A 27,004-nucleotide genomic window follows, 5' to 3' on the forward strand; every position below is an offset into this window, starting at 1 on the left:
CGGATTAGAAAGACATGGGTTTAGAGACAGACCAAGATAAGTTGACAGCGATTTCGAAAGCCCAGATAGTGCAAGTGTCAAGTAATCGTCATTTAATCATAGAAGTTTGAGTTTAAAATAACCCGTGCACCATTTGGGCTATCAAAATCGCTCCCAACTTATATTGGTTTGGGTGTAGAGTCATAATATGTTAATGTAGTGTAGTAATAATACTTTTAATTATTATTACATATTACACGTTACAATTTATACATATAACAGTACAACATTACATACACAAAAATCACTGTGTCAAAACTTAAAATCTAATCTTAAATAAAACCCAAACGCATGCACATAAAAGAAAAAAAAGCAAACAATGACATTAAACTATTATAAAAATACAATTAATTAATATACTGCCCTAGTTATAATATCAATTATCAACCCCGACGAATACTTGCGGAATTGCCGCGCACGTGTTGATCGAACATTGATCGAACGAGCGCGAAGCTCAAGCGAAGCGTCTCCATTTCAGCTTAGACAAAAATGCTTTGGCATGTCCGGCTGTTCCCTACTCTACAGATTGCATTTCTCAACCAATCTCGTGAAATGTTGTGAACCAAAATATGTAGAAATAGAACCTGTAGAAGCGGGCTGCCTTATATCAGACAAATAAATGTATATACGAAAACAGTTTTTTCCAAACTGAAACGCAGACGCTTCGCTACGTGGAACATCTTTATGAAAATCGTGAAACACGTTGACGTCTTTACGACTTGTTGTAGTTATTGTCTTATTCACGAAGTTGACTACGTGAAAAAAATGTTTCTTTTCATTTGTTTTTTTAGGTATGTAACTTATGACAGGTTCCGTCCTGTATTTTTAAATTGCTTTGAGTTTAGTAGAATTTGTGAGTTTATTTAATATGAATAGTTAGTGTAATACACGATGACGCGCAGATTTGTCGAATCTAACCTTTAATAACTTGACAATACGCGTCAAGATACGCGTCTTCGTGAATGGCACGATCTATAGAACTGCCCACATCTTCTAGTCCTTGGTTAAATGACAGCCTGCTTAAATCGTAAAGCCCAATAACCCCACGTGCAATTGCTTTTGGTCATTAATATTCAAACTTATACAATATTTAGCTAAATATAAGTAAAATTATACCAATTAAACTAAGGTCTACATTTCTTATGGTATTAACGAAAAATAAACGAATAATTAAGAAACAGTCCCAAACATCATAGTTTAATTATTCCTACTTTTTCCTTAAACACGGCTCAATTTGAACATCTTTTTGTTAGCCTTCTTTCACTCATTATTTCTAGGGGTCGAAATCATCTTAAAATACCTTTCTCAATTTTTATCACTACATCTTCGTTAATTTCACACTTTTTCCTTATAACACCTTTTTTACAACTATTACAACTATAACATAATAGGAATGAATTGAAGCCGATGCATTAAGTTTACTAATAGTTATTCAATTATAAGGATAATTAACCTCATCTTATGTTAAGTATACCTACTCAACCCCTCAGATCTTTACTCCTTATTGAATTGGAACCGGACCCTAAAGCTTAATAGTTTCATAATAAAGGTAACAATAACCCAACTAAGCTAAATCGTGCAATAAACTGTGTAATTTATGTAAAACCGAATATGACTAGACCAATCCAACCGTAAACCGTAGCAAAATGTCATCCACTTATTTCGCAATGCGTTTAGCGAGGGACCTAACACCTAGCGTTAAAGGATAAATACCTACTGTATTTGTGACCGCGGCCCGCAAAACTTATCACTTTGCCGCTTGACAGAAGGACGAGATTTGCTGATCTTTATACGAATAACCTGTCAAGGCGTCCTTATGGCAAGCGACAAAGTGGGGCGTTTAGCCGGCCGCGGTCACATTTCATTTTCTCTTGATATTTATTATTTTCTTTTGATATTACGGTGAAGGAAAACATTGTGAGGAAACCGGACTAAGCCAAATAAGACCTAGCTTCCCCTCTGGGTTGGAAGGTCAGATGGCAGGCGCTTTCGTAAAAACTAGTCTCGACGACACTTCTTGGGATTCGTTGCTAAAGGGGACGCCAAGCTCCCATGAGCCGTGGCAAAAAGCTGGGACAGCGCTCGTAAGATAATGATGACTGTGTTTTATTAGACTTATTACAGTTTGTTTTACTGAGGGCAACATATTCGCCCCAAGCGTAACATCAATCAAAATTTTCTAATCTATACCGTATGAGCAAAAAGATGGATTTGATCTCATATGTAGATCCAAATTCAACTATACTCGAGTTTTCTTGGGAAATACAAATGGTGTGCGTTCACTAATTATGATGAAGACACCTACCAATAAGTTTTGTAACAGTGCTGAAAAGTATCATTTAATTACTAACATTATCTATGCGTAAAGCTATAGGATCTGTGTTGCCTGAAAGTAAATGATTTAAATTCTAATTGCTTAGTTTAAGTTGAAAATACATACTTAGCTCATGCTTACCTAGCAATAGATATTACTCCAATTCCAGAAAATGAATCATAATTCACAATGATTGACAATTGATTGATTTGTATGTGTCGTTATTGCTTGTATAAGTTGTATCTCCTCATTAACACATAAAATGAGATTACGGTACTAACGTGTAATTAATGAGCGAATTACTTGGCAATAAACTAACACCGGCAATTTTAATGGTGTAACTAATGCAACAATTAAACGTAAATTCAGATTACGATAGAATACTGTACAATATTCTACGAGAACATCCTGTAACTATAATTAAGTATTCTTGCAAATAAATGTTATTGATTGATTGATTGGTTGATTAATCAAGCAACTCTAGAATGCTTCGCAGCAATGCGCTTCGTCTCCAAAATATATCCATCTCCATATTGGGCGCACTAAAAGCATAGACTTGTTTTCCTACTCCTCTACTGTTATCTGTCATTTATGCATTCATTAACACGAATATAAGAACATACATAAAAGATTTCAAGAAAAGTCTATATTGTCTATTCCTCATAAAAGCTCTTGTGCTTTTATAAGCTATAATGTTACTGCGATTAATGGCTACCAACCTAACAAAACCAAAACGAATACAGTTTTAAACTAAGTGCATTGCTGCCAACGTACAAAATATTCATTTGGTTGCATAGTAAAAATAATTACTTCATAAGTCAGAAACACGCATGTGACACCCGTAATATAGCAACACCCATAGACTACGAAGACCGCTTAGCGTTGCTTGTTAGTCTCCGTAGGCTACGGTGGCCAAAATTGAGAAAAAACTGTCCAAAAAATTAATTTAGCAAGTAGCAAGTACCAGGGCCTCATGAGTTACGAGGAGGTGTCGCCGACCGGCCGGCCGCGGCGGGCCGGGCGCGTAACAAGGTATGCTCGCGCGTCTTGGCTATATACTTTTGCTGTAATTTGTTTACCTAAATTAAGATTTATTTTTGTTGACTCGTAGGAAAAATATTGTATGCAACGTAGTATAAGTAGGTCAAAAAATTCTCGTGGCGTATTCCTTTACAATGTTCGCCTACGCCTTCGGCTCCGGCTCACATTGTAACTCACGCCACTCGCCTTTTTTGACCCTTCTTATACAACTGTTGCATAAAATACTATAACGTAAGACTTATTAAAATAACTTAAATGCTTAGCCGCCTAAGCCTAACTTCGAATGGTTTAAGTGAGGGGAAGTAAGCGTACGGACGCTTGCATCTATTCCACGTGCATTTACATAATAAATGACTGATGAAGACGCAATTGATCTTGCTGATTGAGTTGTAAAGTCATACTGTACTGTGTCCGACCAATTTCAACTGTCATTCTCAATTATTCTTCTATTTCATTATCTATTGCCGCAGATCGGTCATATCATTGCTATGAGCATTTTAAACACATCCAAGCGGAATACCTATAATCGTGTACACTAGTTGAACCTCGTTTGAAGATTTTTCAACCCTGTCCTCAGTCTCGTTATGATCTTGGTCGTCACTTTCCCGGAATCATTCTTCGAATACTGAGTTGAGGAGTTTATCAGTAAAAATACCTGTAACAAATGCTTAAAAGACAAACCCTTTTTGTAAAATCAAATATTCAAGTTGCGACGAATCACTCGATCGTGGACTCCCTTTCCCATCCAACTCGTCAAATTTCCTAAATCGCCAAAGCTCAAATTCTAGGACACGTGATTGAAATTGCGGCGGCGTAGGACCGCAGGAAACGTCCGCTCAACTGACTCACTACGCGTGGGCAAACCACAGATAAAGTACGTGAACGATTTACATTAGTGCCTGCCTGGCTGCTGGGAGAGCATTCAACTTGCTGCACAATCTATTATCTTTCACACGTAGTATGCAGTTTTCCTTTGCATTTCAAGTAGAAAGATATATTTAACTTGCAAACGAATATGACAACATTGCATGTCAACTGAACTAGCCGTGAATATAAAGAAGAATAACTATTTATAAATAACATTTTTGGTATGAAGTCCAATTTCAACGAGCTGCATGGTGTCACCACGTGTCGCATCACTGTTTTTTTTACCTTATCCAGAATAATAGACAGCATTACTGTATGTGCCCTATCTTTTCTAAGTAGCTAAATGTGCTGGTATTGCCCCATCTCTTTGCGAGAGTGCATATATTACTCACACTTACTCCAGTTGCTTGTTGCCTCACTGAACTCCCTCGCGTTGGGTGTAACTATAGACCATCATCATAATGATTCAGATTTCAATCACCATACTAATTTAGATTTTATGGATATCTGAAGAAAAACTGATGCGTGTGGGAAGAGCGTGTGGAATGCTGTTGCTGTTACTAACCTTTTAAAGTCGAGTCTTTATCAGGACGCCTTGTCAAAGTTTAAAAACTTTGTTTATTTAAATACTATATTTCAGTAAATAAGTAAGCATTAAATATCATGCAATAGAGGGGTCAAAACTTTTTAATATGGCTTAAGGTTAAAATGCATCGCTCTTGTGGACTACCATCATATAATAAATGGGCTTTAAATACTAATTTTCTCGCTGGGCCCTAATGGCCTGTTCAAATCTCTGTTGCTTAAAGACTGTAAGAGTAATGTAGGTATGCCTTAGTAAAATATACCCAAATCGTCAACGAACGCCCGTTTTCCTAAACGTGTTTGACCCAGGAAAACAAAAAAAAACACTGAATTTATTGCTTGCTCGTGTAGAACCCACGAGTCTCACGACAATGACGACATAGACAATGTCTATAGGCATTTCAAATAGTTCTATATTTCAAGCTACCAAAATCATTGTTCTAGTGACTCATTCTAAATGTCACGTTCAAGATTACGTGGTCTGAATAACGTCAAAGACGCGCAAATACCGCGAGCTCTGGCGGGATTCAAAAACAAAAAATCTGCACTAATGTAATACTAATACGCAAGGTGCTGATTTTTTAAATGATGGCATGCAATATACATTGTGATAAACATTTTGGAAATAAAATACATAGGCTCAATTTTTCTTTTTGCAATAAATGCCCCAGACAATGCAAAACATAAGAAAAAATTCTAAACCTCAGGTTTTTTAGACTTATTTCTACCTAACTAATGGTAGCTTGTATAAATATAAAACCAACACGTAGAAAGTAGAAACAGTGTTTCTGCGGCGTAGATTCAATAGCATGCGGGGAATCATCAAATCAACTCCTTGTGATAGGAAATATTGCTGGTAGAATTATAGATTGAAGCGAAGTTCTGGAAGAACGACCCTTTATCGAAAAGCCTTCAACAATATGGACCGGCAAACTTGCCAAGGTAGCGGGATTCGGATGTAGACACAAGCCGAAGGCGGCAAAGATACGGGTACTGTGGCGAACCTTTGCTTTGCCGACACTACTAACTAACAGTAAACACATTTTGGTTTATATATTTACAATGCTGATAGAGTCACACCAATACAAATCTGCAACGATTTTGATTACACACGCAGTGCAAGTGTTATTTATACGTATTTTCATAGAAGTCTGACGTTTGAAATAACACCTGCACTGCGTGTGCTATCAAGACCGTTGCAGACTTGTATTGGTGTGACGCTATCTGTGCGTTGTACTCGCATAAATTACACTTGAGAACAAGCGACTGCATGCAAACGATAAGTTTCAATATTATTCTAATACGTCCAACGCACATTTAAGAATAAGGCTCGTGGGTCTTTTGCAAATGCCATGGTTTGCATTTAGATTTAATGCCTAAATGGTTTAGCATAAAACTCTGCCATCAACCGTATAATGGTCACGTTGACTGTTGACTCTAGTACTAAAACAATAACAATAGGCAACAATTTAAATTTAAGGCACCTAATAAATACTTGGAATGAGGCACAATGTAAAGTTTGGGTTTAGGGGTTCAATACACAATTACTTATTCCTGGAGGCCTATTTGAACATTTTAAATTTCCTAACTGAATTTGTTATATTATTATACGAACTTGATACTACTTACTTAGCAATGCATCTAAATTTGCAAAACATGGTATAAATTTACACCATAAATTAAAATTCTAATCAAGCAACAAGTTCTTTACTCCATAAAGAAGATTTTTTTTAACGATTGCAGCTCCATCTGAGTTTAGTTTTGTCTTCATTGAACTGCGCGTTTAACCTAACACGCCAACAATATTACGTTGTTGTTACTCAAGTACTTATAAAAAAAAATTAGTAGACCTATTGATTGGTAGCGTGGATTGTTTGACATAAAAAAAATTCTATTTCAAACTAGTTGTCTTTTCAGGCCGCCGGTCAGAAGACGGATATAGAGCATACTGCTTTTGTTTCCATAACAATACTAAATGTTTTATTTAACACGGTGTTTTGTTACATCCTAAGTCTTTTGTCAAATGTTTCTCAAAAATAACGCGGCGTATATGTACATATATACTACGGCGGTGGTTAAAACCCCTGTGTTTAATTTTTGGGACTTCTACTATACTGTTTCATGTATGCTACCATAACAACTGTAAGTGTTATTGATAAAACAAAAAAGAGTGAAACCTGTTGCGCAATACAGTACAATACAGTAGTAACATTCAATAGTCAATTAAATCATTCCAATGTTACTTAAAATTATTTTGCCCGGTGGGGCCTCAGAGATATTATAGGTAAACCGGTATACCTACACTTTCACCTTCCTACACGCTCAACTAACACACATACCTAAGATTTAAGTAAAATGTATCAGAAATTTTGGACGTAGACATAACAAATCAAACGCCTAAACACACTCATTCATGTACGAAAAATCACTACACACGGCGCTACGAAACATAAAAAAGTTCTTAAGATAGGAATTCAAATTTTATTTAGAACTTTACATTTTCATAAAACGATCATCTACAGACGTTAGTGACGTGATGACTATGCGATTAATTAAAAAATATGCCCAGTTAAATCCAGTTATGAACGTTCGCCGTTTTTATTATGACCTTACACCGGTCGTTGGCAGATAGTAAAGACGATTCAGCGTCATAATCATAAACCTTCAAATAATAATTACCTCAAGCGGTTCCCGGATAAACTTTACAATTGTGACTGCAAAAACAGAACCGGCAACTAAAGACATACATATAGTTACTTAGTAATAAATCATTTGTAAATAAGTTCAGGCGCCAGAAGATGGACATTCGCATTTTTTGCTTACAAAATATATGTTAATTTATTTCGTACCGTGCAAGGTTATTGACACAGTTTGCGTCTAAAAGACAGGACTAATTTTGAATTACAAAACTTTAGCGCCTCGTATGACACTATACTTTTTTTTGTATTTTGTTTCGTAAAGGAAATCCGCAAATCATATTTACATACACGGTTTATTAATCTCAATGCTATCACAGCTAAATCACAGCTCAGAACAGAATTAATAGTTATGAGTGGTTATCCGGCTGACATTTTATTTCAGACTAGTTCATTATGTTGACTCACTTCTATAACTTTAAAATTAGACGATTTCTCATACAATCAATTAGTCTAATGTTTTCTATTACATCATTCTGACATACAAGTTCATGTCGGGGTAATTATTATTGCGTTACACGAGCGAGCGTATCGCAGGATATATCTTAGGTTGATGTTACATTGTGCGACGTGGTATGAAAACATCTAGGTTGGCTGATCCGATAGCCAGGCTACCGCCGAATTTGTTCAGATAATTAGTGGACTCTTCGCAAGCAGGACGTGTTAATGAAGACTGTAATTAACTAATTCGACAGCGGATATGGATTTGTTCCGCCCGAGCCGTATCGTGAGTTCATTCTTATTTATGTTTTGTTTGTCATTTGGTTTTCACTGCGTCGCCTTTTGTTATACCGGCTAATAGTGTGATATTACCTTCGTACTGTTTTTAAACATTTTAAGCGACTTTGAAAAAAGGAGGAGGTTCTATGTTGCATGTGTACATATTCAAATGATACACAGGTATATTTTTGTATGTTATATAAATAAGGCATGAACGAGCCTAGTTGTAAGTGTTCATATCTGCCGGCGAGATCCGGCTGTAGGTAAATAGGGATTAAATAGGGATTTCTCACACTGCTAATGGATAAGTGTACTTTAAGTGATTGATTGAATTTATACAAAAGAGTGGGTTTAATTACAAACTAGAACCAACTAGTTTCCGTTCACGACTTGCGTCTTCGTTAGACTGTCGGCCCAATTCGAACAATGCTTATTACATGTCACAGTGATACGACAAAAGTGACATTCCTTCAACCAACCAAAAACGGCACTTTTGACACTGACAGGTCGGTATCGTATCACTGTGACATGAGCATTTTCTGATTGGAACTGGTGTCTTTTGCGATGATAAAAAAGTAAGACATGTGGACAAATTCCATTCATATTTCATTCAAACCCGTTCAGTTGTTTTCGCGTGATTGTATTGTATAACAAACATTTTATATTAGGTACCATGAATTTTAATAAATACTTAAGTATCAGTTATTTTTAGTATTTACCTTTTCAAAACTCGTGGGTTTTGCGAAAATATATCTAGTTAACATTAATATGTATACATATTAATGTTAACGTTAAAGTGAATTAAAGATTAAAGTTTTATTTTTAGCCCAGTAAAATTTTAATACTTATTCAAGGTTAACATTCTTACTACATTGCTATTGCGATTTTGTAATTAAACTGGAAAATCAAACCCATTATAAAGTCGTTAATGATTTTACCCAAATAAATAGTAATTTGCTTACGGTAATTCGATAACAGTCTTACCTTATAGGCACCAAAATTAATATTAATTATTCTATAATTACAAACAATTAGTGTTGGGTTAATGCTGTACGATTTGGGAAATAATTATATTACTGGATTTGGGAAATAATTATAACGGTGTTGATAATAAAGCAAGAAGTTGTATCGACAATATAACTGTAAATTTTAAGTGCGTACTTTGCATCTATCCTATGTCAAAATTCCAATAGCGGCTGGCATTATAGAATTCCTAGGCTATAGTCATATTTCAAGTAATTGACGTGAAGTATTGACGACCAGTCTGGTCTAGTGGGTATAGTGACCCTGCCTATGAAGCCGATGGTCCTGTGTTCGAATCCCGGTACATTAATTTGTGTGATGAACACCGATATTTGTTCCTGAGTCCTGACCTGAGTCATTGGTATTTTCAATTAAGTATGTATTTATCTATTTGACGACCTGTCTGGCCTAGTGGGTAGTGACCCTGCCTATGAAGCTGATGGTCCCGGGTTCAAATCCTGGTAAGGGCATTTATTCGTGTGATGAGCATGGATATTTGTTCCTGAATCATGGGTGTTCTCTATGTATTTAAGTATTTATAAATATTTATATATTATATATATCGTTGTCTAAGTACCCTCAACACAAGCCTTATTGAGCTTACTGTGAGACTTAGTAAATTTGTGTAATAATGTCCTATAATATTTATTTATTTATTATTTATACTATATCGTCCCTTAGTACCGACAGTACAAGTTTTGCTTAGTTTGAGTTTGAGAATGTTATTATCCAATGCGCGCGCCACGCAAAGGCGCGCACAAAATCGACAAACAGCCCATTAAAAAAATGTAAAAAAGCTAATATTTTCGTATTTCTATTCGACGGATGGAGATCAAATCGATAAAATGTTATGTTTATTCATTAATGAAATTTACGAGATAATTTTAATCTATAAATTATGTTTGGTGGGATAAAACCTCTTTGAACTAACATTTGAAACACCCAATAGTTGGTAAAAAAAAGTATTACTCGACCAAATTAAGAAGGCTCCGTTTCTATGCATATTATTAGCAATCAGTTACCTTCTTAACTCAGTCGGATAATATAATGAAAAAGCACGAGTGTTATAATATACTGAAAAAGCACGCACCCGACAACTTCGACAACCTCGGGTGTCAGACCGTCAACATCTCCAGCATCTCCTGAGGATGCCTCGTAGAGAGGCGAAACACGTGTCGAGTTTTGTACTTTTGGTGGTTATATTTATTTGCGTATTTATTTTTGCGGTGGGAGGGTGGAAACATTAATTGCATGTAAAAATACGCAAGTAAGTATAACGGGTTAGCACTGATTGACTAACACGTTATTTTCTCGCGGATTAGCGAAGTAATATTTCTTGCTTTAATTGAGCAAGTGTGTTGAAAATAAGTTTATAAACTAACTGAAGTAAAGCTTGCGTGTAAAATGAGCGATCAAGATATTTCGGTAGACGCCTTTTCATACCGCAAGTTTCTTGACAGAGCAACGATGCTGCAATGCCGGTCGTAACATACGGATCTAACGGATCACATCATAGAGAGCTTATAATAATTATGTACGTAGATAAAACAATCTAAGTAAAATATTTAGGCAACTGTAAATAATTAGGCATTAAAACACTCGTGATCTTTTCATACCCCCTCTCGTACTAGCTACATACTTGCTTACTTCCTAAACTAAACTTGTCTTGACAAAATAATAATGACCTCTCTGTCAACTTTCAGATCCTATGGACGGCTCTCTCCGTGGCTCTGGGGTACGAGCTTCAAGGACAGATTATCAGAGGCGTGCCATGCGTTAAGCGGAACTACCAGCTGTATTGCCCTACGGCTGGCAACACCTATCCCTTGTAAGTTAACCGTAATATTATGGATAACTCAATTCCAGGCTCCGGGGTACGAGCTTCAAGGACAGATCATCAGAGGCATGCCATGCGTTAAGCGAAGCTTCCAGCTGTAGGAATTGCCCCGCGACTGGCGACACCTATCCCTTGTAAGTTAACCGTATTATATGGATAATTGGATATCTCTGTTTGAGGCTCCGGGGTACGAGCTTCATGGATAGATCATCAAAGACGTGCTTTCAGTTAAGCAGAACTTCCAGCTGTATTGCCCTGCAGCTGGCAACACCTATCCCTTGTAAGTTAACCGTAATATTATGGATAACTCACTTCGAGGCTCCGGGGTACGAGCTTCAAGGACAGATCATCAGAGGCGTGCCATGCGTTAAGCGGAATTTCCAGCTGTATTGTCCTACAGCTAGCGTCACCTATTCCTTTTAAGTTAACCTTTACATATCATGGTTAGATCTATTCGTGGCTCATGGGTATGAGCTTTAAGGACAAATCAAAACTTCCAGCTGTTACGTATAGCAGTTACGATATGAAACATACCTACAATTAGAAACACGGATAATCTACTGAAAGGGATGTAAGTCATTATACTGGCGCTTTCTCGGTTTTTAAAAGGACCAGTATACGCTTGGCTCTATTTTTACTAGTTTTAACAGACACGCTATCTAGATCCAACTCCAACCCAACAGGGGAATCTAAACCTTGTTGTTTATTAGGTCAAGTTACGGGTTTTAGTAATTTTTTAACTGCACTTACTGTCGATAGTAAACAGCATCGGGCAACACTCCACCCAGGGATCGGAAACCGGTAGCATATTTTTTCGTTCTTTGTTAATTACTTCATTTCTAATTAGGCAATCTAATAATACGAAGTCGTTATCTGAAAACACAACTGAGTCCTACATTTAGAGTATAAAATAAACCGAAATATATGGTTATTTCGATGTTTTTGCAAAAAACCGGTTCCGATCCCTGACTCCACCAAACTATTTACATGGCCTTGTTTGAACATTTTAGTTCTTCCCTTTTTTTACTCATCTCATTTCTATTACCTTCTCATTCCAGAGATAAAATCGAAGAGTTCATAGATGAGAACAAGGCGCTGATAAAACGGATGTACGGGTCATTCGCGACCCCTGGCGGGAGCCGCGTGCGCCGCGCGCCAGGGGTGCCGGATATGCACGCGGGTGATTCCTACTTCCGTCATGTCAGGCAGGCGTCCAACACAAACCTGCCTGATCCACAGTCGGTTAATAGTACTGGCCGGTAAGTTTTTAGAGACTAGACTTACCTAAACAACGCGCGCCGCGCGCCTTTGGTGCCCGGCTAACTCATACATAATTCCGCTTTTGAAGCAAGCAAACGTACAACATGAAAAATTCAATGCAACAACCAGCTAGCAGTATCGAAACGTCCATTGAATTGTATGTGTTGGGTTAAAAAAAATAAAAATGTTATTTATTCAGGTATCAACCCATTTCATTACAATAATAATTACAACGCAAATATACAATTACATTCCTCTAGACTAAAATTAAAGCTAATTAAATAGGTGCAGCGGGGAAACCTTGCTCATATAGTAGCAGGTTGCATACACTACTTTAACAATGCTGTTCGCCGATTCGCTCACTCTTCCCGACAAACGACCAGTGCCTTTTACGCATTATAGCGTAAAAGTCATCTACTCTGTTCTCGGCGAACATACCAGACGCACTACACCGCCACGGTAGCCGTAACATTGAACGCAACGCGTTGTCGTACTGTAATCGAAGTCTACTGAACAATCGTTTCGTTAAATGTACCGTGAATAAGTTTTCGGCAAAAAAATCATTTCTGGTACAAGCTTTTATCGCTGCCTGTACTTTTTTTTTCCACAGGCAACTAATAAACTAATACTCATCGAGACAATTCTAAAGACCCCAAACACAATTAAGTTGCGTTGTTTTATCACAGAGTTCCTATGGCTACCTCCTGTCTCCATCATCAGATCAACTTGATGGTACTATAATATTGCATTGTCACCCGACTTACAAATATATTTGCATACATATTCAGCTTCATCGGAAACCGGGAAGTGGGTCAAATTTAACTTGCAAGATGTGTCCCATACATACTAACAGGGCAAGTTAAATAAAAGCTTATAAAAAGAGAACTAAAGAGATCAATCACTTCCAGTTCAACATTGGATCCAGCGCAATACATACGCGGGTATGCCAGCACTAAATCGAAGCCTTCATCCATGCGAATTGCAATTAATTGACTTAAAAACTTGAGTAGGTGTAAAACGAGGTTAAAATTCTTCCATGCTCCATGCATTCCATAAGTACCTGTTTAAGAAATTTTACTTATTATTTTCAGAGTGGACTCGTGTCAGAGTAAAACTGAGATCATGACGCCTTATTGGGCTCTGAACTCCGCAAGAAAGCTACGAGCTATCGTGAACACTATGCACTTCGAGCAAGCTATACACCAAGAAGTTTGCAGGTAAAAAAACATCAATACAAATATGTCGGATTGCTGATTTAGTTCTGTGAGTTCACTGAAAGTAGTGAACTTCAGAACTCATCTTGCACAATCGGTATGCAGTAGAGAGTAGAATATACGGAATAACACAAAACCAAACCAAAGTTAAAACAGCTAAGCTAAGTCTCTTAACCTTCATGTTACAATAGCCGTATTTTATCGTAAATATGTAATATTGATGAAAGTTTGATACAAAACACAAGTCCCTCGCCCTGGCGGGGCTTCCTTTTTATTTGATTTTTTAAGTTTTTTTAATTTTGATTTCAAATGAAGTCTAACATTTAGTTTTTCTATTTCAGCAAAAAATCTACAGCGCGGTGCTCAGGCGACTGCGGCTGCGAGCAGAAATACAAATGGCACCGACTTCTAGCTTACGACCCTAACGACGACTGTGCCGGAATCTTTATGGACTGGTTCCTCTTCCCCTCTTGTTGCGTGTGCCGGTGTAAACCTTAATTGCCCCTAATTGTATACTTATTAGAAGCTAGTGTGACCGCACTTGCGAGCAGTACTAATAAAATCGGCTTCTGGCTTACGACCCTAACGAAGACTGTGCCGGCATCTTTATGGATTGGTTCCTCTTCCCCTCCTAATGCGCTTGCCGATGTAGTTAACTGCACCAAACTGTATACTCGGTAGAAGTTAGTATAACTGCTTCCCATGACTGGAGCAAAAAACCATAGTTTTAATGGGTTATAATATTGAAACAATTGCAGTAGCTTTCATTAAATACATAGAAAACATTAAGGATGAACAGATATGGGTGAAATAGCAAAAATACTCCAAATTTTCTCTTAAATGGCTCATGATTGGTGCCGTTAACATAATTTTAAAAACTGTGCGTAAAAATACTCTGCTAAGATCTTAAATCTTGAGAGAGTTACATTTACTTTTACATACGCTGTTTGGACTGCAAGATGATATTTGCTTTCGTATCATATATACAATTGCTGTAAAGTTTGATAAAATAGATTTAAGTAAGAAACTAGGAGCTACCGCTTACTACAAGTCAAAGTTTAATATTTATAAATGGATTGTAAATAGATTATAAAATAATGTATATAGTTGCTTACATATTTTAAATTGATTCGAAAATGTTGGCTTCCTTTTTATATAATTTTCCATGGTCGTAGATAGAAATTAACATTATATTTAAAGATAAACACTGCCATTGTACAGTACATTTTGTATTATTTATTAAGGATAATTATATAAAATTCAGGCCCGAACATCAACGCAGAGTCATATCGTATATTTTTAAGTGATTTTTGAAATACTTCTAATGTTTATTGGAATACGTTACCTACTATTAACTTGAAACAGACTGCCCTAGCGAAAACTCACTTGTGAACTTAATTTTTCATATAGTTTCTACAAAAAGCGTACTCCCATCTTAAAGCAACGGCAACGCATTTACAACCCCCTCTGGTGTTGCGGGTATCCATGGGCGACGGTAATCGCTCACTATCATGGGATTCGTCTGCTCGAAAAAAAAAAACAAGAATCCTCTTAAGCCCAATTTACACTGAGCTAGTTATTATTGGCTTTAGTTAGTACACCTACCTACCTATACCGCAAAATATGTACTTAGTGACTACGGATTCTAATTCACGTCATCGTCAAAAATCCACCTCAGGCTTTTTTTTATTTTATAAGCCGCGAAGAATTCTCGACTCTTCAGACTTCATGTAAATTTTATATTCAATGGTGTCTAAGTATTATCTTACCTACCTACGCGACATTTGAGTATAGCTGTGTAGCTATTTGTTTTGGGCTTATATTATTAGCAACCGGACTCTCATTATATATTTGGCCCAGAAGAAACTTGATGATTATGATGTAAATTAGATAATTTTAGTGATTTATGATCAAATTATTATATTACTCTAAGCTTAATGTAATATTATAAGCATACCTACCAATGCGACGTCCATAGGAAAGTACTTAGTTTTTGGTTAATAAAGTGCAATGAATATTAAATTACTTTTATTTCGGATTATTCGATTCGGTTATTCTGAATAAGACATAGTCAAATAATAATCACTATTATTTATATAGGGTGTACCCAAGTTTAGTTTTGCAGAACGAAAAAGAAAGAATTTGTTTTGAATCGACTTCACTAGAGAAAGGGCCTACCGCGAACACCGAAGTTCGCAAATTGCGCCAATAGGGAGTCAGGCTGACGTAACTAGGAACAAAAAAAGTTTTGTATGAAGTTTGTTTCGCAAATCTTTGCCAACGAAGAAAAAGAAAACGTCAGTGCTATTTATTCTGTCAAGTTTACATCAAGTCAACTGTCAGCCTAATTGGTTTGTTTGTTATGAAGACTTCAATGTTTTGTTCGGGTATTTCGAGCAATATTTTTTCTTATTTAGTGATAAAATTGAAAATAGTGAACCGTGATTATTAGTGCTTTAGATACTTTTGACCTTATTTTGGTGCAGCGGGCTTTAAACACATCGCAAATTTGGTATTTTATATTCTTTTTAGTTGTGAACTAGGGATGTACTAAAACTATCGAGAACTGTATGTTTATTTGTATATCAGTGTAAATAATTAAATTAAATATGTGAAATTTCCTGAGAACTGCAATATGCAACACACAATTAATTCGTTAAAGATTTTTAATGAAAAATTATCTATCATCTATGCATTAATGGTCATTATTTAACTTTTTTTTTATCTAGTAATTATTTAATATATTAACCTGAAATGTAAGTAAATTAATCTCTGTTTTTATGATAAATAAAAAAATATTATATAGGACATTATAACACAAATTGACTCAGTCCCATAGTAAGCTCAATAAGGCATGTGTTGGTACTTAGACAACGATATATACATAGAAAACACCAATGACTCAGGAACAAATATTCATTCTCATCACACAAATAAATGCCCGTACCAGGATTTGAACCTGGGACCATCGGCTTCATACGCAGGGTTACTGCCCACTAGGCCAGACCGGTTCTCATGATTAACAGACATATAAATATATAAAAAGTTAGAGCATTGATAAAGGGTTGTTGATAACTGGATGCCGAAAAACATGATTTATAGATGTATATTAGCGCTAAATAATCAAATGATCATCTCATTAGCAAGCACTTGGAATATAAACTGTAGATAAAGTTTATTTATTATAATTGTTCAGTAACTATATATATAAAACTCAGATGGTCTGTAGCAAAAAAAAAACTGTTTAAAATCTAGCACTCTTATATTTAATTAAGGAAACCGTAGGTTTAGCTTTAAAATGCAATAGTTATTTTATTAATACCGCATATTGTAAACGACCGTTTGTTTCTTAATAAAAGAAAAAAAAAGAAAAAAAAAGTCATGTTTGTCCAAGGCTTTATGTTTTCAGATGCAGGCAGTGGGTCCAATTTGTTGGGAACGAAGACCTGATACATCTTCCCATAGAAAAGTTCCTTTTCTAACAAGGTCTTGTAAAAAAAATTCGGGCCCACATTAAGCCGGACCACGTATTAGTCCACTCATAGAACTATCCATTATAATATAACATACAACTTAAATGTGGACTCGAACCTAACCTGATTTCGAGTACTTACAAAATTTGTAGACAGGAGTCTTATGTTTCAACCCTCCCCATTTTATCGATATCGATAATTTGATGTAAATGGCATTTTACGCCAGTGTTGCCAAGTGTATTTTTAACGAAATTTGTAACGTAATGACGTACTGACTAAACAGAAAACAATTATCAGGCTTAACATCGGGTCTGGGCGGCTACCGGGAAAATCGAAATTCGGCATTTTTCTCTGTCACTCTCATTACGTGTTAGTAAGAGTAAAAGAGAAAGATCCCCGCAATTTGCGAATTTCGGTTTTCGCGGTAGGGTCCCTGATTTCAGGCCCGATATCGGGAAGTGTGTATGTAATTGGCGATTAACATCGTTTTGACAGCTCGGTGCGATCGTGTGGAACCCACGCCAATACGTGCTACACTATTGTAGCAGGGCCTATGGTATTTTTGTAATGGCAACAATTTAAAACTGACATTGACAGTGACAATGTCAAACTATCAAAACCGACTATATTCTGTATAAAAAAATTGCTTTACTTTGCTTCAGATCAGAAATAAAACTTGTATATTTTGTCATAATTCAGTTGTAAGTATGTTGCGGAATTCTCTGAGATTTTTTCGAATAACAAATAATTGCGGGCGAATTTGTGCCGCAGCTTTAAACAGGTAATAAGACGAAGAATCAACTACGCCGCTAGTAGCGTTCTATCACGATATATTTTATATGTTTTATACGGTTTCCAGATGTGATATTAAACAGTTTAGCGGGATCACATCACCATCTTTGGACAGAATGAATGGCAAAAGTAAAGTTTTTGGAACATGCCAATGCCGTAGCATGTTCATCCAAACTCAGGATACGCCAAACCCAAACAGTGTGAAGTTTTTACCCGGTGTTAAAGTCTTGGAGCCAGGGCATACTATGGACTTCCCTAATATGGCAGCGGCTTACTGCAGTCCACTAGGTAAACAACATGATTTCGTCTAAATGTATGTGTTCAAGAACTTCAAAATTTTGTGTGCTTCTTCCAATTTTCTTGCCATTAGTGCATATTTCAACAATCGGATTGGCACACATGCGCACTTCCACCATCAACTAAACTTTGATTTTATTCATTAATATAATAAAATGTGTGTGCTGTGTAATTACATAAATATTAAGTAATATGTTTTTTCTGAAATAAATAATTTTTGATACAAGCTGTCATCGCAGACTGTACTTTTCTTTCAATAGGTAATCAATACTCAGATATCAGAGATTCTTTGATCACAGAGTTCCTATGGGCACCTCCTGTGTCCATCATCAGATCAGCTTGATGGTACCATAATATTGCATTGGCACCCAACTTACATATACTGTATGTAAAGTTTCAGCATCATTGAATAATGAGAAGTGGATTTAATTTACTTACAAGATTTGACCCAAAAATACATAAATTGCAAGTTAAATAAAAGCTTGTAAAAAGTAATTTGTGAAAGGTTGTGATATTTATTATTTGTACATTTATGAAGGTATTGCTACCTGTGTGTTAAGTTCATATTCCAGATGAGATTAAGTTATACCCATGCCCAGCAGCAGAATTAAGTTAATGATGATGATGAAACTCTTCTTCTTAATATTTCCCTACTGCTTTGCATAATAATAAAATAAAAATAATAAGCCTTTATTCGTGATCCCTTCTTGTGTTGCATGCTAAACACTTACCCCCCCTATTCATAAACATGTACTAAAGTTACGATGCCGCTAATAATCATTTGTCCCTTTCCATCATACCAATACATCGGAAAGGGACAAAAAATTATTAGTGGCATGGTAACTATAGTACACATTTATGAATAAGGGGGTTACAAGTTAGAGATTGTATCAACATAATAACAAAACATTTGTCTAACTTATGCAAAACACCTCTCAAATTTTTCTCCAAGCAGCCAATTTGATGAAACTGTATTTATTTTTCAGCAAAAATGCTCTTCCGCATAGAGGGTGTAAAAGCAGTCTTTTTTGGCCCTGACTTTGTAACAGTAACTAAGCAGGATGATGATGTGGAGTGGAAACTACTAAGGCCTGAGATTTTTGCAACTATTATGGACTTCTTTGCCAGTGGTTTGCCAGTTGTTACTGATGCCAAACCTTCTGGAGATACTCGTAAGTGGGATATTTTAACAACATTGTACATACCTTAAAAAGTGGTCACTAACAACTATACACTAGTGGCTCTGTGGGCTGTAGACCTAGCGTAAAATTCATAAGCCTAAAAAATTAAAAAAATATATATATCTCGATGCCTATTTCTATTATATTAACATTTTCCAAAAAACGAAACAACAGGAAAATTCTACCTGAACTGCTAAACCTGCCCACAAAGTTTCTCAAGAATCGGTTGACAATTGTGCCCTGTAGAAAAGAACATCCGGAAATACAAAAGCAGATTGCCCGATTCAAAGCAGAGACCTTCGCTAACGCTTTAGTCAATGAGTATGTCTCATTCTCAGGTTTTCAATAAAATGTGTGATGTTTTGTATGAAATGAATGCAGTTTTAAGCTCAAATACGTAGCCTAGGTATTAAGAATTCTACAATTATGTCATTATCTTACAGTTAGGCTCTGTGCATATCACAAAAACAGAGTCTGTAACAAACACACAACACTGACCTCTTCCCAATGTCCCACTTTGTTGCTTGCCATAAGGACGCCTTGACAGGTTATTTGTATAAAGATACGAGTAAATCTCGTTGTTATGACAAGCAACTAAGTGGGACATTGGGAAGAGGTTAGTGTTGTGTGTTTGTTACAGACTTTGTTTAGACATTTTGCCAGTTGTGGTCACATATGATTAAATACAAGCTTTCCTCTTACATTTTTCTACTTTTATGTACAGAAATCAATGAAGATGATGATGAAATTGTACAAATGATAAAGGAACTTCTTGATACACGGATCAGACCAACAGTACAGGAAGATGGCGGGGACGTCTTATTTGTGGACTTTAAAGACGGGGTGTTAAGGCTCAAAATGCAAGGTTCATGTTCATCGTGCCCAAGCTCTATTGTCACTCTAAAAAATGGGGTAAGTAAAGAAAGTGGTATGATGATGTAAATTATGCTACTAGCCTTATTACATCACTGACCTGAAAGGAAAATGATTTTGTCAGTAATATGATATGATTAATTAAATAAAAACTTGTGTGAGGGGTTGAAGATCTTAGTAAATACATACACAATTTGTTATTTAAAGTGGCTACGGCCATGTCCAATCATTAATCACGTACAGCATCATTTTTTGGGGTAACTCAACAAATTGGCACCAAGTATTTGGTATGCAAAAAAGGTGTATACGTGCCATTGTCGAAATACGGACTTGGGAAAGCTGCGAACCCTTCTTTAAAGACCTTGGCATATTGACTGTCCCTTCTGTATACATACTGAAGTGCCTAATGTTCGTAAAAAAATATGACAGTCGTTTTTTTAAAAAACAGCCCAACCCGGCACGTACCTTTCGGCCTTACACACACTTACACACTTAGATACACTTTTAAATCCGCGAGCACATTGCGCACTTTTTAGAAAATGCATTTTTAGCATGGTTGTTAAATTTTTTAACAAACTACCAGAATCGATACAAACTTTACCGATTAACAAATTCCGCAATACGATAAAAACTATTGAAAACCAAGTCCTACTACGACATATACGAATATCTAAATGACAGCGAACTTTTTTGATGCATGTTTTTGTAATACATATATTATATAAATAATATAATTTAAATATATACCTCAATTTGACATTAAAAATATCTGCTTCAAAATTGAGTTGCAAGATTCCACCCGAACAAACATACATACATTGCAAGTTAAATAAAAGCTTTTAAAATTAGAATTTTTACATTAATTGATAAGCATGTGTATGTAAATAGTTGACATTTATTATTTTGATGATGACAATTACCTACTTTGAATCTCATGAGCTTCACCGCTACTCACGTTAAATATTTGTATGCCGCATAATATGGCCAAAAGTGGAGCACTTAATTATCTGTATGTAACACCTGTTTGTAACACTACCTGCTTTTCGACAAATAAATGCATTGAATTGAATTGAATTGAAGTTAGCCTTAATAATAGCAAAGCTCCACTGGCTCCAGCATCATATCTTCGCAGGCCCTTGTGTTTGTTACTTAGTTAAAAAAAATCCTTTTCTAAAACATGGAATGAAATATTGATGTTATGTTCCTTATAATAGCCTGCGAAGTATGACGTTTCAGGTGCGGCTAGAACAAGAGGTCGTTAATGGAATTTAATTTTTCCAGCAAAAAAGGAATAAAAAAGCGTAATGGCGTGCGTCGTAGCGCCAAAATAATCAAATTTTTGTTCCCCTTCAACACCCCACGCACTGAATAACCTATGACATTAGGACATGAAAGAATCATCATCATCATCATCCTATTTTTATTATTATTTCATTACATGTTTGAGAAAAGCACCTTTACATACCTGCCCCGGCGGGAAATATGGGGTTGCCCGCCTCAGACCTATCCGTCTATATGTCTTCGACCGGCAACCTTTTTCGTCCCGGCCTCTGTAGTAATGTACTATTATTGTTGCATGAACTCCTGCATCCCACCCCTAAGGCACTGTTTTCAGGCAATAAATATAATTTTCATCTACACATTTGTGGTTTTTAAACTTTCGATTTCTCATTAGCAAATCTGGTAATACTTAGCACATAATAAATAATAGTACTTCCTTCCGTACGGAAATGACACTTCAGTGAATCAGGGCCCCTACCGGGAAAATCGAAGTTCGTCAATTGCGGGCATTTTTCTCTCTCACTCTAATTACGTCTTAATAAGAGTAAAAGAGAAAGATCCCCGCAATTTGCGAATTTCGGTTTTCGCGGTAGGCCCCCAGGTACGAATCGTGTTATCCCTTCTTAATGTATGGCACTATCCCATACGGTTATTTAGGGTAGTCAAAATTGCACGCAAAGGAATGTTTAGGTTGTCCACCCTAATAATTACTCGTAGCAATGGCGAGCTGAGAGCGTCCAATAGGTCCTGTGTCACCCCATTGGTAACAGTGGCCCGAAATATACCTAAATAAACCTCTACTTTGATTTCAGGTGCAAAATATGATGCAATTTTATATCCCAGAAGTTCTTTCAGTAGAGCAAATTGATGACGAGGGTGAGAAATTAAGTGAAAAAATATTTAGACAGTTCGAGGAAGCAAAAGCTAAAGAGAAAAAAGAATAATTATTATGTAGATTATTTCATATACTTGTATGATATGTTGTAGATATAATAAACAGAATCATATTTGCACCTACAGCTTTTTATTTTAATTTATTTTCCCAAAACCTAACCCCCTTAACCTTAATGAACTGTTATCTGACAATTATAATGACTATCTTATCTAAGAGATACCAAACTGATGATACCAAGTCAGCTATCTGAAATTGCCTGCCCCTCACCTGGGAAGACTCCTCGACAGTGACTCAATGCGTGTGGTTGTAGCACTTCGCCTGGGTTGCGATGTTTGTATATCTCACAAATGCATCTGCAGGTCCACGGTGGAAGCTAATGGCCATCATGCGGTGAGTTGTTTCCCAGACACCACGCGCTAAATGACATCGTCCGGAGGGCTCTATTATCTGCTAACATCCCGTGTGTTCTGGAACCGCCGGGCCTCTGTCCAGCCTCTGTCGCACTGATGGCAAAAGGTTGGACGGGTTAACTTTGGTGCCATGGCAGAAGGGGAAGTGCCTACTGTGGGACGCCATGTTCGCTGCCTCGCACCTCAGCCGGACGGTGCAGATAGCCGGCGATCTATCGCATTGTCAGCATTGAGAAAGAGGGCAAAATGCTCTGTTCTTGAGGCGAATTATTATTTTGTACCTCTCGCCTTCGAGACATCGGGGTGCTGGGGGTCTGACGCCATAGCGTTCATAAGGGAAGTGGGACATAGGATTAGGGAGAAGACCTCTGATGCCCGGGCGGGATTCGTACCTGGTGCAGAAGTTGGCCATCGCTATCCAGTGCGGTAACGCGGCAAGTGTGATGGGCACCTTTGCACCCGGTGCAGCTCGCGGAGGTCTTTTAGAATAAGATAGTTTATTTAGCATTGTACTCGTAGTTTATTTATATATTTTTGTTTTTTGTGTTTTTTTTTCCCCCCTTTTGTTGTAAAAACTATATTGAGAAATAAAACAACTTATCTGAAATTGCATATCTCTAAGTCTAGTTAGGTGTAGTGAGTTCGTGAATTGCACTAGAATCCAATAAATAATGTCGTATTTATTCTGTGCTTAAAGTACTTACCTACTCATTCGATCTTAGAGCTCAGCAGTAGGCGATTAATTAAACTGATATGATATTCCTCTTAAGAGGAAAATGGACGACCGTTTCTCCATGAAATCGTAGTCCTCTCTGCCATATCTGGATATTAACAATAGAAAATATTTTTGCACATTTTTTAAGTATACCATAATGCCACTTCGTTTCTTTTTTTTAGGATTTTTTAAATATTAGAAGAGATATAAGACTTTAAAATTGATAAAATACTTGAAGGGTATGGTGAGTTAAGCCTTATGCAAAGTGAGTGAGTGATCTGTCGATACCCCCCGTCAGGGGTCTATGAGGGGCCGCTACCGCCTCACGGCTGCGGCGGCTGTCGCGGGTCGCTTCCCCACCGACAGGGGTGGTCAAATGGCCGTCATTTTGGGGACGGTGTGTGTGGCTGGTGTGGGCCAGCTCTTCGCTACCTATCGTTATCCAACCCCGCGACCCCTAACCTGGTGATACCGTTTGAGCGGGGCCAGGTTATGGAGCCGCGGTGAAGGCGACCGGCAGCTTAGCTGGCGTGTGCGGCGTGCTGGTGAGGCTGTATCCGATGTGTGTGATGTGCAGTGCTTGTCAGCTACTGGTGTAGAAGGGCTCGGGGCAAGTCCCTAACCCACCTCTCCGGAGGTCTGGTGTTGTGATGCGGCGCGATGTCCCGAAGATGGTCGTGGCCGGCGTTGTCCGCGCAGTCGAACATGACCCGCGCGAGACGCTCGACGAACTCCTTATGCAAAACACATACACAATCCTTTATAATATAAGGGATAGCGGGCCGGTCCCTGAATACTTCTTTGTAATACTGTTCCATCCTGTCTATAATTTATTGGAACTGTAATGTAATTTATAATTGGCGCCAAACATGAAATCGTCAGATGACAAGCAAAACTCACTAATTTCCACCACAAATTCAAACCAGCACTTTGCTGGCAGTACTGGAAAATCTTAGTGTTTCTGCTTTGTAAGTTCATCTGATTTCATATTATTTATATATATATGTATGTTTGTTTATGTATTTCTTATGATTGTATTGTGTTCATACAGTGCATATACCTAATTGTATCATCAAGGTAGTAGTAGTAGGTAGTCAACTTAGTCACCATACTAATTGCACCGCCTACAACTTATCTGCTTTGCCTAAAGGTTGACTGCAGACTGCAGGTAGAGAATGCCTTACGGCATTAAGTTCGCATATTGTTCAGTGTGTTTTCTTATGTGCAATAAAGAATAAATAAATAAAACAGCCATAATGAACCATATTAATACTGAGTTAAGGTTGATTTTCGTTTTTTTTTGTATTTAGTTAGTTTTTCTTGTCAGATGACGAAAATCGGACGATTACGAATCATAAAGAACATAGAAGCATTGTATATCAGTGTGATATCTTTAGCTGACCTATTCACTGTCTGGCATGATGGCCATCAAGCTGGTTACCAAGAGAAATATAGTCTGTCAAGCTTTTTCCGCCAGTAGAAAAAAGCAGCAAATTAAAAAAATGGTGGTGCGAAGGGGTTTCGTCCAAAGAATACAATACTCACAAGGAGAAGAACGCTAATTCCATACAAAAAAATGCCTCATTCAAAACTTCGTTTACACTAGTGGCGCTCTCTTTGTATCTCAGTACTAAAATTGACAACAATCCAGTTCAGGAAGCTAGTGGTTCTGGGTTCGAATCCCGGCGAGGGTTTTCTTTTTGTATTTTTTGTTTTTGTTGGGGTTTTTAAATTAGCATTTCTCAAATTGAAAAATATTATGTTAAGTAGATATTAATCAAAATCACAGGCATCTTTTGTACTAAGAGATAATGATTTCTATATGAGGAAATTATTTCAATATAAAAGGTAACAAAACAGTTATAATAAAGTTATAAATATTATTATTCCTATATATTAGGATCAAAAGAGCTTTATTCGAAAAACATACAATAGGCAAAAAAAGTCATTCAAAGGTATAGATACATATTATTATAAATTTATGTAACGGACGGGGCTTGTTGAACTAACTGTGGCACTTCTTTATGATATTTAATCAAAAATTGAATTACCCTAAAATGGTGGGCTTCTTACATATAATATCTAATTATCTACATCATTGGCCACACCATCTGTTGTAGATGCTTGTTGCGGCGCTTGTGGGTTTATGGGGCTGGGCATCGCCGTTGGTGGCTATAAAGTCCTATAGCAGCGCGACATTTCTTTCCGCATCGAATACCTATATGAATTTTATTCAATGAGATTACAGGTTTCGGTGATTTAGTTCATTAATATTGTGGCTACCGAATAACCTATCCTGTACGTGTAATTATTATGTTTTTTTTAAGCATTAAGTATTTACATATGTTTAGTTCGCCTATTTATTAGCGCATATTTTAATTCCCATATTACCTTGATAACAATAAATAAAAATCATTAAAAATCTTCATGATAAAGAAAACTTTAGTTATATACTATTTATTGCTTTTAATACCGCTTTTTAGTACCTAAAACAGGAATCTTTGGCAAATCTGGTTTTACTCTAGTTAAGTTGTTATAACATCTATCCGATTATGGAACGTTTCTGCTCCACAGCTCAGTGCAGCAGTTTTGGTCAGCAGGAAACTAGCGGGGATTATGCGGCGGGTCCGTGTGTTTTGATTTTGAGCCTTTGGGTAATTTAAATAACTAATTCGACCAAAATGCCGCGGCAAAGTGCAAACGGCGCTGTTAATATCATACCCGAATACATTTTTTTGTCTTTTACTCTAAGTAAGGCGTAATAAGAGTGACAGAGAAAGATGCCCGCAATTTGCGAACGTGTTCGCGGTAGTCCCTTAGTTTATCTAAAGAAAGTGAAGCAATTGTCTGATAATGAATAGCAAGCTTTATTGCTCATGATAGCAACACCGAAGTCACCGAATTGAAAAAAAAAAAAGTTTGTCAATGGTAGTTTGTTTATTGTGAAGTGCTTGCGTCTTGCTTCAGCTTGAGCAGCGTTTTCTTCTTTTGATTTTATCATAATTTGAGAAAATAACTTCCAAGTAAGTATTTTGCATAATTAATGTAGGTAATAGACATTTGAACCTTTAAATATTAATTAAAAGAGTATTGGAATAGGAAGGATATTCTCAGAAATCAGTTTCTTCTGTTTAGGTGTGTACTTTTTTGCAGATTTTGCAATTTTGTTTATAATTAAAATGTTTGTTATTTTTATTTATTCCCCTTAAATCTAAACCGATTTTGTTTCTTTATAGTAGGTATCGCCTTGAATTTTCAGTTATAACTCGATAACTATACGAAATACTCGATGTCGATGTATAACAAAACGTTTTGTTTGTTTCGTAGGTAGGTAGTTAACTTTTCTTTACACATTTACAATCTTCATTTTGCACATCCTTTAAGTAAGATTTATAATGCTATAATTGTGTTTTTTTTTCGTGAATACGCTAGTTAGTTAGTTACGTTAGTGTTCAATTCAAAAATTGGGATGTCCTTGGGTAAAACGAAAT

General features: G+C 36.6%; 3 protein-coding genes across 5 annotated transcripts in view; all 3 read left to right on the forward strand.

The window, feature by feature from the left end:
* The window catches only part of LOC133526355 (protein spaetzle 3), a 42,158-nt gene extending 26,540 nt beyond the window's left edge, over positions 1–15,618 (forward strand). Inside the window, exons 4-7 of the mRNA XM_061862945.1 lie at positions 10,989–11,113; positions 12,181–12,381; positions 13,474–13,599; positions 13,938–15,618. Coding sequence (XP_061718929.1) covers positions 10,989–11,113; positions 12,181–12,381; positions 13,474–13,599; positions 13,938–14,094 — 609 coding nt within the window. The 3' untranslated portion in view covers positions 14,095–15,618. The remainder of the gene's footprint in view (positions 1–10,988; positions 11,114–12,180; positions 12,382–13,473; positions 13,600–13,937) is intronic.
* LOC133526359 (NFU1 iron-sulfur cluster scaffold homolog, mitochondrial-like) overlaps positions 1–22,506 on the forward strand; it is a 51,761-nt gene extending 29,255 nt beyond the window's left edge. Inside the window, exons 2-6 of one of the 3 annotated variants that reach the window (XM_061862953.1) lie at positions 17,721–17,850; positions 17,929–18,149; positions 19,145–19,330; positions 20,064–20,251; positions 22,306–22,506. In XM_061862953.1, coding sequence (XP_061718937.1) covers positions 17,777–17,850; positions 17,929–18,149; positions 19,145–19,330; positions 20,064–20,251; positions 22,306–22,437 — 801 coding nt within the window. In that variant the 5' untranslated portion in view covers positions 17,721–17,776 and the 3' untranslated portion in view covers positions 22,438–22,506. Of the gene's footprint in view, positions 1–17,671; positions 17,851–17,928; positions 18,150–19,144; positions 19,331–20,063; positions 20,252–22,305 lie in introns of those variants that run through there. The other 2 variants (XM_061862952.1, XM_061862954.1) reach the window with 2 other exon arrangements.
* Positions 22,507–26,434: 3,928 nt separating this feature from the next.
* Positions 26,435–27,004, forward strand: part of LOC133526349 (piwi-like protein Ago3) — a 28,505-nt gene continuing 27,935 nt past the window's right edge. The window contains exon 1 of the mRNA XM_061862929.1: positions 26,435–26,536. The gene's annotated coding sequence lies outside the window, so the exon portion shown is untranslated. The remainder of the gene's footprint in view (positions 26,537–27,004) is intronic.

Source organism: Cydia pomonella, chromosome 16, assembly GCF_033807575.1.
Source record: "Cydia pomonella isolate Wapato2018A chromosome 16, ilCydPomo1, whole genome shotgun sequence".
In the NCBI taxonomy this organism is placed as follows: domain Eukaryota; kingdom Metazoa; phylum Arthropoda; class Insecta; order Lepidoptera; family Tortricidae; genus Cydia; species Cydia pomonella.